Source organism: Tinamus guttatus, unplaced genomic scaffold (genome assembly GCF_059628265.1).
Source record: "Tinamus guttatus ecotype Peru unplaced genomic scaffold, ASM5962826v1 Tinamus_guttatus_pri_ptg000355l, whole genome shotgun sequence".
Taxonomy (NCBI): Eukaryota; Metazoa; Chordata; class Aves; order Tinamiformes; family Tinamidae; genus Tinamus; species Tinamus guttatus.
Window position 1 is genome coordinate 419,104 of NW_028288889.1, and position 15,807 is coordinate 434,910.

Sequence of the window (15,807 nt, forward strand, 5' to 3'; positions counted from 1 at the left end):
TCTATTTCTGAAAAACGGGTAAATAGTTTTTCTGGTTACCTTAGCTTTTGGTTTTAGCAGGAATGGAGCATAATGCTTTTCTGCAAAAGACGAGAGTCCACTGAGTATAGGGTGGTTCAAGGCAATGCATACTGGAGTCTGAGAACTGGGAAAGCAAATCCCTTGTTGAGCTTGTGCTTTCTGGGCTTTGACAGCTGAGATTATCTTGTGTTACTGTCACTGGCTGCACAGATATTTCTGAGCAAGGCTCTGCTGTGGTGTAGTACACCTGCGCGTGAGGATTGTATTCTGTGTGCAACTGCACTGTAGATTGCATTGTAATCTGAGTTTCATGTGCAAAACTGTGACTGCTGTATGGGGGTGGAGAACTGTAGCAAGTATTATCGTTGTTTTCTGCATGTGCTTGAGGCTCAATCTGAATCACTCTAGTGGCACACGGACTGTAAGAGGAGAGAAAAACATCCATTCATAGATAGGCCTTTTTTTAAAAAAAAAAAAATCAGGCTAGAAGATAGAATAATCTGCTTCTATTTGAGTCTGCTTCTACTACTATTAGATGGTTTATATTAATTAAGCATAATGTTTTGATGTGGACTTCCTTCTGCACTTTTAGGAAATATTTCTTAGACATGGTTAAAAGTGAAAGTCTTTGAGAACATACACGTTTCTTGTGACCAAGAAAGAAGGAAGCAGCATGTGCCTGAAGACACTGGTATCCACCTCATATGGCTCCATTAATTACACACACTAATCAAGTCAATAGCCAGATAATTACACAGTCTGAATGCACAAGAGGTGTGCAAGTTTGCATTTACATGACCATGCTGAGGATTAAACTACTTAGAAGATGAAAATGTAAACATATGACATGCTGAGTTCTTCTGTTTAGAATTATTAAAATAACTGTTAAATAATATTTGGGCCTTCTGGATACCATCTATGGCTTTTGGGATGCAGGCTGAAATTACTTGCCATACACTGACTACATGTTTAAAAAATGAAATAAACATATGCAAGGATTAATTCCCAGGAAGGACAGGCAACATGGAGATAAAATTATAGAAGTATTTATTTGAAGCATTCCCTTTATTGTAGTCTATTCCAAAGCATAACAGATACTCATTTTTTTTTAAAAACAAGTTAAGAGACAAGCCCCCTTCTGTAAATAAGAAATAACAAAGTGATGATAGAGAATGGTATCAGAGATTTTCCACCAAGTGGAAAAATGCTACAAATAAAGAGAAATTCAGAATGCTGCCTACTTAAACAAAGAAAGCTCTAATTCTGATTCACGTTTGTTGTGACTTAAGACAGGGGAAAGGTCTGACTGCCCTGTACTTCTGATAATCAGGGCTCCAAAGAATCAAGCACATTAAGACCAGCCAGTGAAACTATGGCTGAATCAGAAATAGAAAGCAGTCCTGGCTTGTGATCAATCTCCTGCTGTAACCACCCCCTCAAAAGAAAAAAGAGAGAGAGAGAGAGAGAGAGAGAGAGAGAGAGAGAGAGAGAGAGAGAGAGCGTGGTAGCTCCACTGATGATAACAGTCTCCTCCTAGCACAACCCTGTGCTCAGATCTGGCCTAATACATGGCTGTATTAAGTAAGAGTGTGCATATTACAACTATCAACAACTATCAACAACTACAACTATCAGGGAAGTTGTTTTTATATTATTTTTATGTATTTAATTTTCAAAGCTTAAAAAGCATAACAAATTAACATGGTGATTAAGTATAAGTAAGGCTTCTGGGTATCCCAAGTTATTTACAGTCTTCCATAAGAGACTGGAATCGGGTCTTCCAAGGTTTCTCAATACCAGCACTGGACACCTTGCAGTACACCATAAAACTCTAAGAATACTTATAGACATTACTAAAGCATGGATATCATATGTGCTTCCAGAAAGTTGTCTTAAAATGGTTAAAATAAAGTGCATAAGAATGAGGGGAAAAGGGTATGGGCAGATGAGAGAGAAATGCTTTAAATTTTCCCCTCAGGCAGGCAAAAAAACAAGGTAGCAAACGTAATTCAGTCTCTAGCAATAAAACTATGACACTAACATACTGACCCTGCTGCCCTCTTGCTGCAATGAAGACCTACCATGCCTGAGAAGGGGTGGTAGCGCTGCTGGTGACCATGAAAATGATGTACCTCGTATACTGCAATTCTATCACACATTCTTACCTTGTAAAACAGCAGAATATATCCAACCTCTTGTCTTCCCGACGATAAAGGTCCATGCTCAGGATAGCAGGAAAAATCAGCAGAACCATAGCAAAGTTGAATACCACCACAACTGCTGCCTAGAAGTCAACCACAAGAGAAGAAATGTCATTACTAAGCTTCACTTAGGGCATCAGCTTTACCAAGCCTAAAACCTCCTTTTAATTCTCACCCACTCACCCATTTATCATGTTGAGTCATGAGATGATTTCAAGCTGCTTCCTGAGGGAAGTGGGAGGTATATTTTTACATTCCAGGTTCATGGTAGGCCTTTTTTAGTTAATTCATTTCTTCTAATATTAAACTTCATATTATTTTAATACCTTTGTATCTATAGATGTGGTGGCACCAAATTTTTTTAAGTGGAAAAGATATTCAGTAAATTACATTTTTGTATGAGATTCTGCCCTACTGGAGAGTCTCACAGTACAAAAAGATGGAAGCAAAATCGAACCTAGAACTAGGAGTTAAGTTCTCATATTTAAGGGATCTGAAGTAACCTAAGGACCACAATAACATTAAAGGTCATTATTAAATAAATAACGAAATAAATGTTTAATTAAATTTTAATGAAGGATAATAAAAAGGATAATAAAAAGACTAGCTATTGTTTTTATTTTTCTTGAATTGCAGAATCATTTATGTTAATATTTTGTAGCTATTTCAATCATAATATCATACATTTTGTACACAAAAGTGGTTCTCTTCTTGTCTCCAGCCTGTTTAGTCCTGTTGATTAATTAGAGACATAACCATTAAAATAGTTTATTTAGTGTTTCAAGACTAATTATCATTTAACCATCACTATAATCTTTGAGAGAAAAGATCCAATGACCATTTCATGATTTATAAATATTTCTAAATATAGAAAGGCATGTAAGGTCAAAGCCAAGACTTCAAAATTAAGTGATTTCCTTTTCATCCTCTCTAGAATGGATTGAATCTGTCAGGAAAACAAATGTCTGCTGTTGCAAGCAAGATGTTTGCTGGACCTAGTGCATATAACTGCTCTATTTATTGCTGCCAAATTAGTGAAAGTTGAATCGTGCATAAAACATGAGTAATTAGCTATGTCTAACCAAAAGCTTCTATCAAGAATCAGCTAAGGACTGTTGTGAAAAAGAAATCAGCCGAGGCCTGGTCCAAGAATTTGCATTCTTCCCAGCATGCAATGAAAAAAAATAACTGAAGTCCTTTATTTCTGCTCACTTTTATAAACACCTCCTGCCTTATCAGTTCTCTTTTTAGAGCCCCAAAACCTTTAATTCCAAATACTGTTAAACCTGAGAATACTTAAATGTGTGTCAGAGAAGCCATTAAAGTTAGTTGCATTCACACTTGTTGAAGAATTTTTAAAGAATGTTGTGAACTATCCCAGCAACACATAGTAAATCTACTTAATAACATTGCATGTCTTCTTAAAACAACTTTGTGCCATACTGGTGTTGATGTACTGACCCTAGATGTGGAGGCCCACCTTGGAGACGGTAGTGCTGAATGCCTTGGTAGTGGACGGTTGACCGCAAGGACGAATGTCTTATCAGCAAGGAGCAAAGCAGGAAAAGGAGGAGGACTACAACCGCATGTGGAATGTCTTGTCAGCAGATGAGGAACAAAGCAAGGAAAAGAAGATAAACACAACTGCACGGCTGGCAGGATGCTGATTGATTGTAATTTTAGCAACACTTGTGTTAAGAGAGTATAAAAGAAGTTGGTTTGAGAATAAAGTTGTCTCACTCTGCATCCCAGACTGAGTCCGTTCTTTTGCAAGGTGCAACAAATGGCACCCAACATGGGGCTCGAAGACTAGCTGCCTCTCTGGTTGCACCGCCCAGCTGAACTCCCGGGATTCACGCTGAAAGGAAGCGTCCTTTGCGCGCACACCAACACCTCTTGAAAGCAAAGAGGTAAGCAGCTGGGGACTATGGGGTTACACTTAACGAAGGAACAAAAAGATGTTTTAGAAGTCTTTCTTAAGATCTTAAAACAACAGGGCAAGAAATTAGATGAGGAAGATCTGCAAAAGGTTCTTGCATGGGCTTCTAAAAACAATCCCTCCGTGAACAGTAAGAACGTATTTGATATGGAGAAGTGGGACCAAATTGGGGTCCGATTATGGGACTGTGCCACTCGCGGTGATAAGGCTGCTGCTGGCCTGTTGCCACAATGGCGAGTTGTATTCGAAACGCTGAAATCTCACAGTGGGTCACAGTTGAACACAAATGACGGAGTCGGGGCCCCTGCCATCCCCTCCGCGCCTCCTTTACCTCAATCATGTCCTGATGAGAATCAGAAAAGAAAAACGTCCTGCAAAAGCCTTCACGGTACAGACACCTGATGACCAGGACGATGATCCTTTTGACCCGGGTCCTATTAACCCTGAGAAGGAGCCAGACCTATACTCCCTGGATCTGCATGATAAATGGGCCTCAGTAAAACAAGGAGCAAAACAGGCAGGGGATGTGGGCATGCTGAAAGCCTTCCCCGTTATCTATGCGCCAGACCAGAATGTGCGCTGGGAAGGATTGCCATACAATCTTATTAAGGACGTGTGGCGCACGGTGACAGATCATGGCCTTGGCGCACCATATACCACCCACCTTATGCAATCTCTTTGTGATACTTTGGTTTTTACTCCTCACAATTTTAAAACTTTGTTTCGCCTGATTATGACTGATATGCAATATACGATGTGGGAGTCAAAAATGAGACAGCTTGCTCAAGCACAGGGGGAGGAAAACCAGCGGCTGTCAAAAAAAGGTCCATTACGGGCTGTTACTGTAGACGTGCTAATGGGGGAGGGTGACCACAGTGCCACAACAGCACAAGCAGGAATTCCCCCGAGGGCCTGCAGCGTTAAGGCACTTGCTCTCCGCGCCCTTAAGGCTGTCCCAGAGGCTGGTAAACAAGGACAGCCTTTTGTTAGCATAAGACAAGATGCAAATGAGCCTTACATGAAGCTTAATGAGGTTCTGGAGAAACAAATTGATAACGAACAAGCACGAAGCTACATTTTTAAACAACTAGCAATTGAGAATGCTAACCCTGATTGCCAGAGAGTTTTGCGGCCCCCAAAGGATCCTACTATTGATGACATGCTGAAGGCGTGCATTAATGTCGGCTCTAAACTGTATGAACGCTCCCTGATGGCCGAGGCGTTTGCAACAATGTCTATGAAAAATCCATGCTTTGCTTGTGGCCAATTTGGTCATATCCGTAAATACTGTCCAGAAACGCAAGGAAACAGAGGAGCGCCTGGAATATGTCCGCGCTGTCACAAAGGACGACACTATGCTAATCAGTGTCGATCAAAATTTGATAAGGAAGGTCAACCATTAGCCCTTTCGGGAAACTTCAAGCGCAGCGCGGCAAGGGGTTGCGCCATGACAACAAATCACCCTTCAGAGTGGCCTCACCGGGAAGCAGCCGCTGCTTGTGCGCCCGCACAAGGGGCAGCGCCGGGGTGGACCTGGCCACCACAATAGAAGTGCTAATTACTGATACATCAGTTGTGCTAATTCCAACTGGTGTCCATGGCCCCCTGGGGCAAGGAATGGCAGTATTATTGATTGGGCGATCTTCAACAACGAGACAAGGGCTGTTTGTGTTACCTGCAGTTATCAATGCAGATTTCAAAGGAGAAATAAAGATAATGGTATGGACTCCGATACCCCCCTGTACTGTGCCAGCAGGGAGCCGAATAGCACAATTAGTATACTTTTTACCACAAACACCAAATGCTGCAAAAACTAAACGCGGCATAGGCTCTTTTGGGTCCACGGGACAACCAGAGATTTTCTGGACTCAACAGATAACTCTGAATTGCCCACAGATATCCTGTACACTACAATCAGGAGTGATAAAGTTTAATGCACAAGGAATTTTAGATCGCGGAGCGGACGTTACAATCATCACTGCCTCGCAATGGCCAAACAGTTTACCCCTAGTGAATGCGCATACATCGCTTTCGGGAATTGGTGGGCAGAGTACCCCAATGCAAAGCGAAAGCCTGATAAATATTATTCGTCCGGAAGGAAGAACCGCAACCATTAGACCATTTATATTGCCTGGATCCGTTACCCTGTGGGGGAGAAACTGTTTGAGTCAATGGGGCATGCAGATAAGTACGGATTTTTCTTAAGAGCTACTATCCAGCAGCAGGTCCAACCCTTGATCTGGAAAACAGACAAGCCGGTATGGGTGGATCAGTGGCCCCTTCCACGAAATAAACTGCTGCAGTTACACAAGTTAGTAGAGGAACAATTGCAAGCTGGACATATAGTTCCTACTACAAGCCCCTGGAATACACCAGTTTTTGTAATTCAAAAGAAAAATAATGCCTGGAGATTGTTACATGACCTTAGAAAAATCAATGAGGTCATTGAAGATATGGGAGCCTTACAGCCTGGACTCCCTTCTCCAGCGATGTTACCTCAAACATGGACTTTGATCGTAATTGATTTGAAAGACTGTTTCTTTACCATTCCACTTGCACCACAGGATGCACCTCGGTTTGCATTTTCTATACCTTCCATCAATGCTATGGAACCCCATAACAGATATCATTGGAAAATTTTGCCACAAGGCATGAAAAATAGTCCTACATTATGTCAACAATTTGTGGCAGCAGTCTTAAGTCCAGTATGGAAGTATTTCGACAACGTCCTCATCTATCACTATATGGATGACATATTGATTGCTGCAGAGCAAAAGGAAACGGCACAAGAGGCTCTGCGTCAGATTACGCGAGCAGCATCGGCTGCAGGATTAAAAATTGCAGAAGATAAAGTACAGGAAACTCCGCCTTGGCGATATTTAGGATGGAGAATTTCTGATCATCAAATTCGACCACAATTATTGACTCTAAAGACAGACATAAAGACTTTAAATGGTCTTCAAAAACTTTTGGGAACTATTAACTGGATCCGTCCCTCCCTAGGGATTTCCACAGAGGAATTACATCCTCTATTTAAGCTTTTAGAAGGAGCAATATTTTTGGGAATCTTTTGGGGAATTTAGGATTAGCTGCGTGGATTAAGGGATCATTGCAAGTAGGTTTGATGTGCCTGATAATCTTTGTTTGCCTTTTAATTTGTATCCCATGTTTGTTAAAAACAATTCAGTGTTTAATAGACCGTGCCTTGAAACAAGCATTCTTCATAAATAAAGAAGGGGGAGATCTGGGGATCTCAAGGACAGACTCGAGAGTGTTGATGGAGAGACCTTGGGAAAAGGACACTGTTATGCTTGTTGGAATCAAACCATGGGAGTAAATGCAACAAACTAAACAATCTTTTGCTTAGCCATATTAACGTAAAGTTTCTAATTATTGTATTAACTGTATTTTGTTCATTTGTACTACCTGTATTTTGTACTAACTGTATTTTGCTTATTGTTAGTGTATCATCTGCCTTGTTTCTTATTATGTGTTCAACGATTGATTGATTGATCCTTTAACCAAGTTATGGCTGTTCAGCTAAAAACAGCTTTGGCAATACAACAAACAAATAAAGAAGGGGGAGATGTGGAGGCCCGCCTTGGAGACGGTAGTGCTGAATGCCTTGGTAGTGGACGGTTGACCGCAAGGACGAATGTCTTATCAGCAAGGAGCAAAGCAGGAAAAGGACTACAACCGCATGTGGAATGTCTTGTCAGCAGATGAGGAACAAAGCAAGGAAAAGAAGATAAACACAACTGCACGGCTGGCAGGATGCTGATTGATTGTAATTTTAGCAACACTTGTGTTAAGAGAGTATAAAAGAAGTTGGTTTGAGAATAAAGTTGTCTCACTCTGCATCCCAGACTGAGTCCGTTCTTTCACAAGGTGCAACACCTAGAAGTCAAACATTTCTAAACAATCCTCACTATCTGGACTTGCATTTTAATAGATTCCTACAGACACAATGAACTGATAAAGTGCAGCATGCCTCTCTGAGATCTCAGTTCCTGCTTTACAACCCCAACTCTAGGGGTACCTGGAAGTGAACCAGACAGGGGAAGGAGAAGTAGGTTGAGATTCAGATCAGCAGAGAGAGAAGGAAGAGCTGCTGTGGAGCAACTGAGTCTCTGAACTGACTCAACAGCCAATGCTTCCCCTCCCAACACTATGTGGAAGTCTAGTGGCTGCAAATGGGAATTTATGAAAGAATGTGATCTTAATCTTGCAACATCCACAATCTGTAACAATTATATTGATTGGAAAAGCACCAACAAAAGTATGTGGTAGTGCTAGCAAACCTCATGCTGAGGTTTTTTGGGAACAGGCAGGGCATCAGAAGAATGTCAGACTGTGCTGGAAGCAGCAAGGGAGAAGCAAGCCAGGCTGGCAGCCTGGGGCCCTGCCAAAGGTATGTGCTGCTAGTTGCCATTCCTGGAAGCCCACCCAAGGAGAATGGGTATGTTGTATAGCCGGAGGTGATGAACAGATGAGGAGGTCTGTCAGGGGAACTTCCACTCTGCTGCTGCCTATCTGCAGCTCCCTCTTGACAGCACACAGACTCAGATTTCTACCCTCTCCTTAGGCTTTAATTTTGCTTATTAAGTTTTCATGTCAGGAACGGGGAAAACAAAAAGACTTGGCTAAGAGGAGGGGGACAAACTGCTTCAGTGCTGTAAGATAATCAATCAGCTTAAAAACTTAAATTCTTTCCACAAACCTACCACCACCTTCCACAAACTCGTCATCCATACTGTGTGTTACTGCTAAGATTTATTGAGCAAAGTTCCACCCTTACTCATTAGTGAATCTATAACACTACTCTTGTTAAAGGAGGAAACTTCTGGTGCAAGCAAGAAGAGTTAGGTTAATTTTTACGAAGCTGTGCCTTCTCCTTTCAGGGCAGAATATATTCCATAAGGGGGAATGAATATTCTGTCTGCAGTACTTTTATACTCTGCTATTCCTCCTTCACTTATTCTCAAAAAAAAAAAGTGCTATATTTAAGACACTCCTACAGCAAACTTCAAAAACTTTCAGGGTATTTCTTCAACACCCCCTCTCCAGATTTTAAGAAATGTAACACATCTGAAAGCTCAGGACCTACTCCTTCAAAGTCCTGAGCACTCCCTTGCAGGTGATTCTTATAACTGAGTACTTGGGAAACATTCAGCATCTCAAAGCCTAAACCCCCTCAAATAAGGGGCTAATAAGATCAACAACTGATGGGAAAAATTGCAAACAGCTAAAAAGCTAAAACAGTCCGTATCTCCATAAGGGAAATAATTTTAAAATTGTCACTTTAAAACCCACTAATTTCCTCTGGTTTAACTTAGCAAGAGCTAACCCTAACAAATACCTGAGACAACAGCAAACTTGTACTGTTTACGCAGAATCACAGAATGGTTAAGGTTGAAAGGGACCTCTAGAGATCATCTAGTCCAACCCCCCCGCTCAAGCAGGGACACCTAGAGCACGTGGCACAGGGTGGCATCCAGGCAGGTTTTGAAGATCTCCAGAGAAGGAGACTCCACAACCTCTCTGGGCAGCCTGTTCCAGGGATCTGTCACCCTCACAGGAAAGAAGTTCTTCCTCATATGCAGATGAAACTTCCTGTGTTTCAACTTACACCCATTACCCCTCGTCCTGTCACCGGCCACCACGGAGAAGAGCCTGGCCCCATCCTCCCTACAATCACCCCTCAGGTACTTGAACATATTAATCAAAACTCCTCTCAGCCTTCTCTTCTCCAGACTAAACAGGCCCAGCTCGCTCAGTCTTTCCTCATACAACAAATGCTCCAGTCCCTTAATCGTCTTTGTCGCTCTTTGCTGGACCCTCTCTAGAAGCTCCCCATCCCTCTTGTGCTGGGGAGCCCAGAACTGAACCCAATACTCGAGGTGCGGCCTCACCAGAGCTGAGTAGAGGGGGAGGATCCCCTCCCTCAACCTGCTGGCAACACTCCTCCTGATGCAGGCCAGGATCCCATTGGCCTTCTTGGCCACGAAGGCACATTGCTGCCTCATGGTTAACCTGTTGTCAACCAGGACTCCCATATCCCTCTCCCATATCCCTCTCCTTCAAATCGCTCTCTGTGGAGCTGCTTTCCAGCAGGTCAACCCCTAATCTGTACTGCTGCCTGGGGTTATTCCTCCCCAGGTGCAGGACCCTGCACTTGTCCTTGTTGAACCTCATGAGGTTCCTCTCTGCCCAACTCTCCATCCTGTCTAGGTCCCTCTGAATGGCAGCGCAGCCCTCGGGAGTGTCAGCAACTCTTCCAGTTTGGTGTCATCTGCAAACTTGCTGAGGGTACACTCTGTGCTCTCATCCAAGTCATTGATGGACAAGTTGAAGAGCACCAGGCCCAGTACTGACCTCTGCGGGACACCACTGACCACAGGCCTCCAACCAGACTCGGCCCCATTTATCGCCACCCTCTGGGGTCTGCCATCCAGCCAGTCCTCAATCCACCTCACTGTCCACACAGCCAGTCTACACTACCTAAGCTTTCCTATGAAGATGTTATGGGAGACTGTGTCGAATGCTTTGCTGAAGTCAAGGTAGACAACTGTCGGGGATTGCGGCGGGTCTGCCGGTGGGCTCGGGGACTGGCGCCCCCGGAGGCGGCCATGACCTCTGCGGGGCGGAGCGCATGCCCGGACCCCTGCGCAGACCGCCCCCTCTCTCGGGGTGGGTACATAAGATGGCGGCAGGCAGCCGGCAGCGGCGGCCGGGCCTCCCCCCACGGCAGCCTGGCGGTACCAGCGGCAGAGGCAGGGGCTGGCCAGGGGCAGGGGCTGGCCAGGGCAGCAACCATCTACTGCATGACCGAGGCAGAGCTGGTGGACGTGGCACTGGGGGTTCTGGCCGAGGTCAGAAGCTGCAGCGCGAGGAAGCGCAGGAGAAGACCTGCAGCATAGCTAGCATAGAGGAGCGCAGCAACTGCGACAGACAACATTCATGGCTCTCCCATCGTCCATCCAGCCGGTCACCTCATCATAGAAGGCTATCAGGTTGGTCAAACACGATTTCCCCTTGGTGAATCCATGCTGACTACTCCTGATCACCTTCTTTTCCTTCACATACCTAGAGATGGTCTCTAGGATGAGCTGCTCCATCACCTTTCCAGGGACGGAGGTGAGGCTGACCAGCCTGTAGTTTCCCAGCTCCTCCCTCTTGCCCTTTTTGAAGACTCGAGTGATGTTGGGTTCTTCCAGTCCTCCGGCACCTCCCCCACCCTCCATGACCTCTCAAAGATGATGGAGAGCGGCTGAGCAATGACCCCTGCCAATTCCTTCAGCACTCTTGGGTGCATCCCATCCGGGCCCATAGATTTGTGGGTGTCCAGTTTGCCTAAATAATCCCTAACCCAGTCCTCCTCAACCAGCGGAAAGTCCTCCTCTCTCCTGGTTCTCTCTCGTCTCTGGGTTCAGTACATTGGGACTGGCCCTAGCAGTAAAGACTGAGGCAAAGAAGGCATTTAGTAACTCTGCCTTCTCTGCGTCCTCCGCCACCAAGGCATCCTTCCCATTCAGCAGCGGACTAACATTTTCTGTAGTCTTCCTCTTGCTGCTGATGTATTTGTAGAAGCCCTTCCTGTTGCCCCTGACATCTCTTGCTAACTCTAATTCCAGACGGGCCTTGGCCTTCCTCATTGCATCCCTGCATTCTTTGACAATGTTCCTATATTCTTCCCATGTGGCCTGGCCCTTCTTCCACATTACGTATGTGCTCTTTTTCTCATTAAATTTACCCAACAGCTCCTTGCCCATCCACACAGGTCTCCTGCCCACCTTGCTCAACTTCTTTCTTATAGGAATGCACTGATCCAGAGCTTGGAGGAAGTGGTGCTTGAATAGTAGACAACTCTCCTGGACGCCCTTTCCTTCTAGGACCCTTGCCCAGGGGATTCCTCCAAGGAGCTCCCTAAAGAGGTCAAAGTTAGCTCTCTTAAAGTCCAGGGTTGCAATTCTACTTCTTGCCCAGCTTCCTCCTCGCAGGATCGTGAATTCCATCATCTCGTGGTCATTTAAATTCCATAAAGTAAATAAGCAACTCACAGGTATTGATGAACTGCATTATCTGACAGAAAAGAAGCTGAGAAAGAAGAAAGCACTGATACACAAAACATGGGTTTCTAAATAAAAGTTGGTTTTCCACATGCAGGACTAGAAGCTATTCTCCCTCAGCAGATCGGTTATTTTAAAGATACTGGGCCTCAAAAGTTATGGAAACTTTGACAGCTATCTTGCAATGTTGTAAGAAAAGTGAATGAAGAGCAAAATAAGGTTAAGAGTAATTTTTTTTCAGCCTATCTATTCAAAATTTACTATCTAGATGAGAAGAAGTCAGCATCCGTAAAAAGTAAAACTGCAGTATTTTACCACTTTCTAAACTTAAGAAGCTATCAAAGACAGCAAGTTCTTGTTTAAACAAGCTTGAGTGAGGAGAAGAGGGAGGGAGAAGACTTTAAATAAAGAAATCCATATAGAAATACAGACCACCTACCCAAATCTGCCATGGTTAGCTGATTCTGAATGCTATGATTAAATGGATTGCCTGATTTTGATTATACCCAGTGAAGCTGAACAAAGCAAGTAACAGATGGTCTTTTCTAACAATAAGGACTGTCATTTTAGTGGTCCCTAAATTTATATACACATATTGTTCTACTACCAATAAATCCTCAGTACAGGTCTCCAGTTGCCCTTTTTGTGCATTTTTTCAGTACTTATATACATGGGGTTACTATGTGCAAGCAAAAGCAGACTACGGATGCATGTGAGAAAAGACTGAGCAAATCAAACATTAATTTCTGGACACTCCAACATTCCTACACATATTTCATATTAATCACTGCCTTAAAAAGAACTTTGAGTATTATGCTGTCATTTTGAATAATATCAACATGCTCATGCATGGTCATGTTGAAATCTCATCAGAAACTTTTTGTGTTTATCATTTTGTTTTTTGAAAGCACCATGCATTTGACAACAGGGGCTTCTTTTTCTGAACTTCTGTTGACTGAGTTTATAGCAAGTCATAAGACATGGTAGCAGTCAAAAAGTAAAGACTTTAGGGAAAAAAAAAAGTAAATTTAATTTATAGGTAAATTACAGTGAAAATTACAGCTATTGTCTCCACACATGTTCCAAAGGCAACCTGCCATGTTCTAATGTGAAAAGCGAGAACAGAGATAGGCTGAGCAAAATTTGATTGGAGAAGAAAGAATTCATTTTGATGCCTCCACTTAACTGAGCAGTGCAATTAGAACAAAGTGACTCATCTCTGTTACGTTCTTATGAGAGATACATCTAGGCTGAAATAGCATCTATAAAGCAGCCACTCCAAAAACAGACAATATGAAAATAGGACTTCTCTCCTGATTCCTAATGAATATCTCCAGTATCCTTTTTTCTCCTTAAGGTACGTGCAGGATGCCTGAATTTAGGTCACAGAATTAGATGACATAAATCACTTATTTCAAAAGAAGAGTTAGACTTCAAAAATATACCACACACTCAAACTGTTTCTTTTCCCTAACATAAAACAATTCACCATCATATTCCCTGTAAGAAGAGAAATTTAGGTTTTGGCAAGGTAGTTGAGGTAGGTAGGGTAGGGCTTGCTTAATATGGTTAGTTCAGGGGCTCAAGGAGAATCATAGAATCATAGAATTGTTATGGTTGGAAAAGAGCATCAAAATCATCGAGTCCAACTGTAAACCCATCACTACCATGCCTACTAAACCATGTCCATAAGCGCCTCATCTACACGTTTCTTGAACACTGCCAGGGACGGTGACTCCACCACTTCCTTGGGCAACCTGTTCCAATGCTTCACCACTCTTTCCATGTAGAAATTCTTCCTAATGTATAACCTGGACCTCTCCTGGCGCAACTTGAGGCCATTTCCTCTTGTCCTATTGGTAGACATTCTGGAGAAGAGACTGACTCCTGCCTCACTACAACCTCCTTCCAGGTAGTTGTAGAGAGCAATAAGGTCTCCCCTGAGCCTCCTCTTCTCCAGACTACGTAACCCCAGCTCCCTCAGCCGCTCCTCATAAGGTCTGTGCTCCAGCCCCTTCACCAGCTTCGTTGCCCTTCTTTGGACACGGTCCAGTGCCTCCATGTCCTTCTTGTAGTGAGGGGCCCAAAACCGAACAAAATATTCGAGGAGCGGCATCACCAGCGCCGAGCACAGGGGGATGATCACTTCCCTGGTCCTGCTGGCTACACTGTTCCTGATACAAGCCAGGAGGCCATTGGCCTTCTTGGCCACCTGGGCACACTGCTGGCTCATGTTTGGCCGGCTGTCGACTAACCTCCAGATCCTTTCCTGCCGTGCAGCTCTCCAGCCACTCTGCCCCAAGCCTGTAGCGTTGCATGGAGTTGTTGTGACCAAAGTGCAGGACCCGGCCTTACTAAACCTCATACAGGTTCTCAGCCCATCGATCCAGCCTGTCCAGATTCCTCTGTAGAGCCTTCCTACCCTCAAGCAGATCAACTCTTCCTCCCAGCTTGGTGTCGTCTGCAAATTTGCTGAGGGGGCACTCAATCCCCTCATCCAGATCATTGATAAAGATATCAAAGAGGACGGGCCCCAACACCGACCTCTGGGGAACACTGCTTGTGATTGGTCGCCAGCTGGATTTAACTCCATTCACCACCACTCTCTGGGCCCGGCCATCCAGCCAGTTCTTCACCCAGCGAAGAGTACACCTGTCTAAGCCATGAGCTGCCAGCTTCTCCAAGAGAAGGCAGTGGGAGACAGTGTCAAAGGCCTTACTGAAGTCCAAGTAGACCACGTCCACAGCCTTTCCTGCATTGACTAGGCAGGTCACCTGGTCATAGAAGGAGATCAGGTTTATCAAGCAGGACCTGCCTTTCATGAAGCCATGTTGGCTGGACCTGGTCCCCTGGTTGTCACGCACATGCTGTGTGATTGCCCTCAAGATGATCTGCTCCATAACTTTCCCCGATACAGAGGTCAGGCTGACAGGCCTGTAGTTCCCCGAATCCTCCATCTAACCCTTCTTGTAGATGGGCGTCACATTGGCAAGTCTCCAGTCGTCTGGGACCTCCCATCAAAAATGTTCGAAAAGTCAGGCTATAACAGAAGAAAAATGACTACTGAAAAAGTACCGTACAGTTTTCCTGCTCTGCACCCATGTCAGACACTGCTATAAATTGCTTGTGTGTTAAAGCTGTGTCAGAGGAGAACATCCCAGAGCTTTCTTCAAAGTGCCCTTTTTTTTTAAAGAAACTTTCTTCAGCATCCTTTAATATTTCATCTTCCTGAAGATGTATTATCACAAATATGAGAAGACAATGAGAAGGAGAGAGAAAGGGAGAGTGAGTGAAACACGGTTCAGCGCATAGAATTCACATTTTCTCTCAAAGCAGTTGGAACATAAAATTCTTGATGAAGTTTTCTCCAATGGTTTGCTAAATCTACTTTCAGAATAAGGCAGTACAAAATGCTGCAGTAATAATTAACATGCCAAATGCATTCTCACTGCTGTCATTGCACTTTGGTTGTGGTTTGTAACAGCAGCAAATTGGACAAGTCTCAATGAAAGGATTGAATTCCTGTTCAGGAAATGTGATGGTATTATAAACTAAAATACAATCTACTGATCTTGGC

The 15,807-nt window shown here is 43.8% G+C and overlaps 1 protein-coding gene and 1 pseudogene across 2 annotated transcripts in view; one reads left to right on the forward strand and one right to left on the reverse strand.

Moving 5' to 3' along the window:
- Window positions 1-15,807, reverse strand: part of LOC104569237 (protein patched homolog 1) — a 60,847-nt gene that overhangs the window by 615 nt on the left and 44,425 nt on the right. Inside the window, exons 13-14 of one of the 2 annotated variants that reach the window (XM_088529894.1) lie at window positions 2,187-2,305; window positions 40-440 (exon numbers count right to left, since the gene is read on the reverse strand). In XM_088529894.1, the coding sequence (XP_088386020.1) occupies window positions 41-440; window positions 2,187-2,305 (519 nt within the window). In that variant the 3' untranslated portion in view covers window position 40. The remainder of the gene's footprint in view (window positions 1-39; window positions 441-2,186; window positions 2,306-15,807) is intronic. The other variant, XM_088529895.1, reaches the window with a different exon arrangement.
- LOC148593679 (uncharacterized) lies at window positions 10,791-15,203 on the forward strand (annotated as a pseudogene).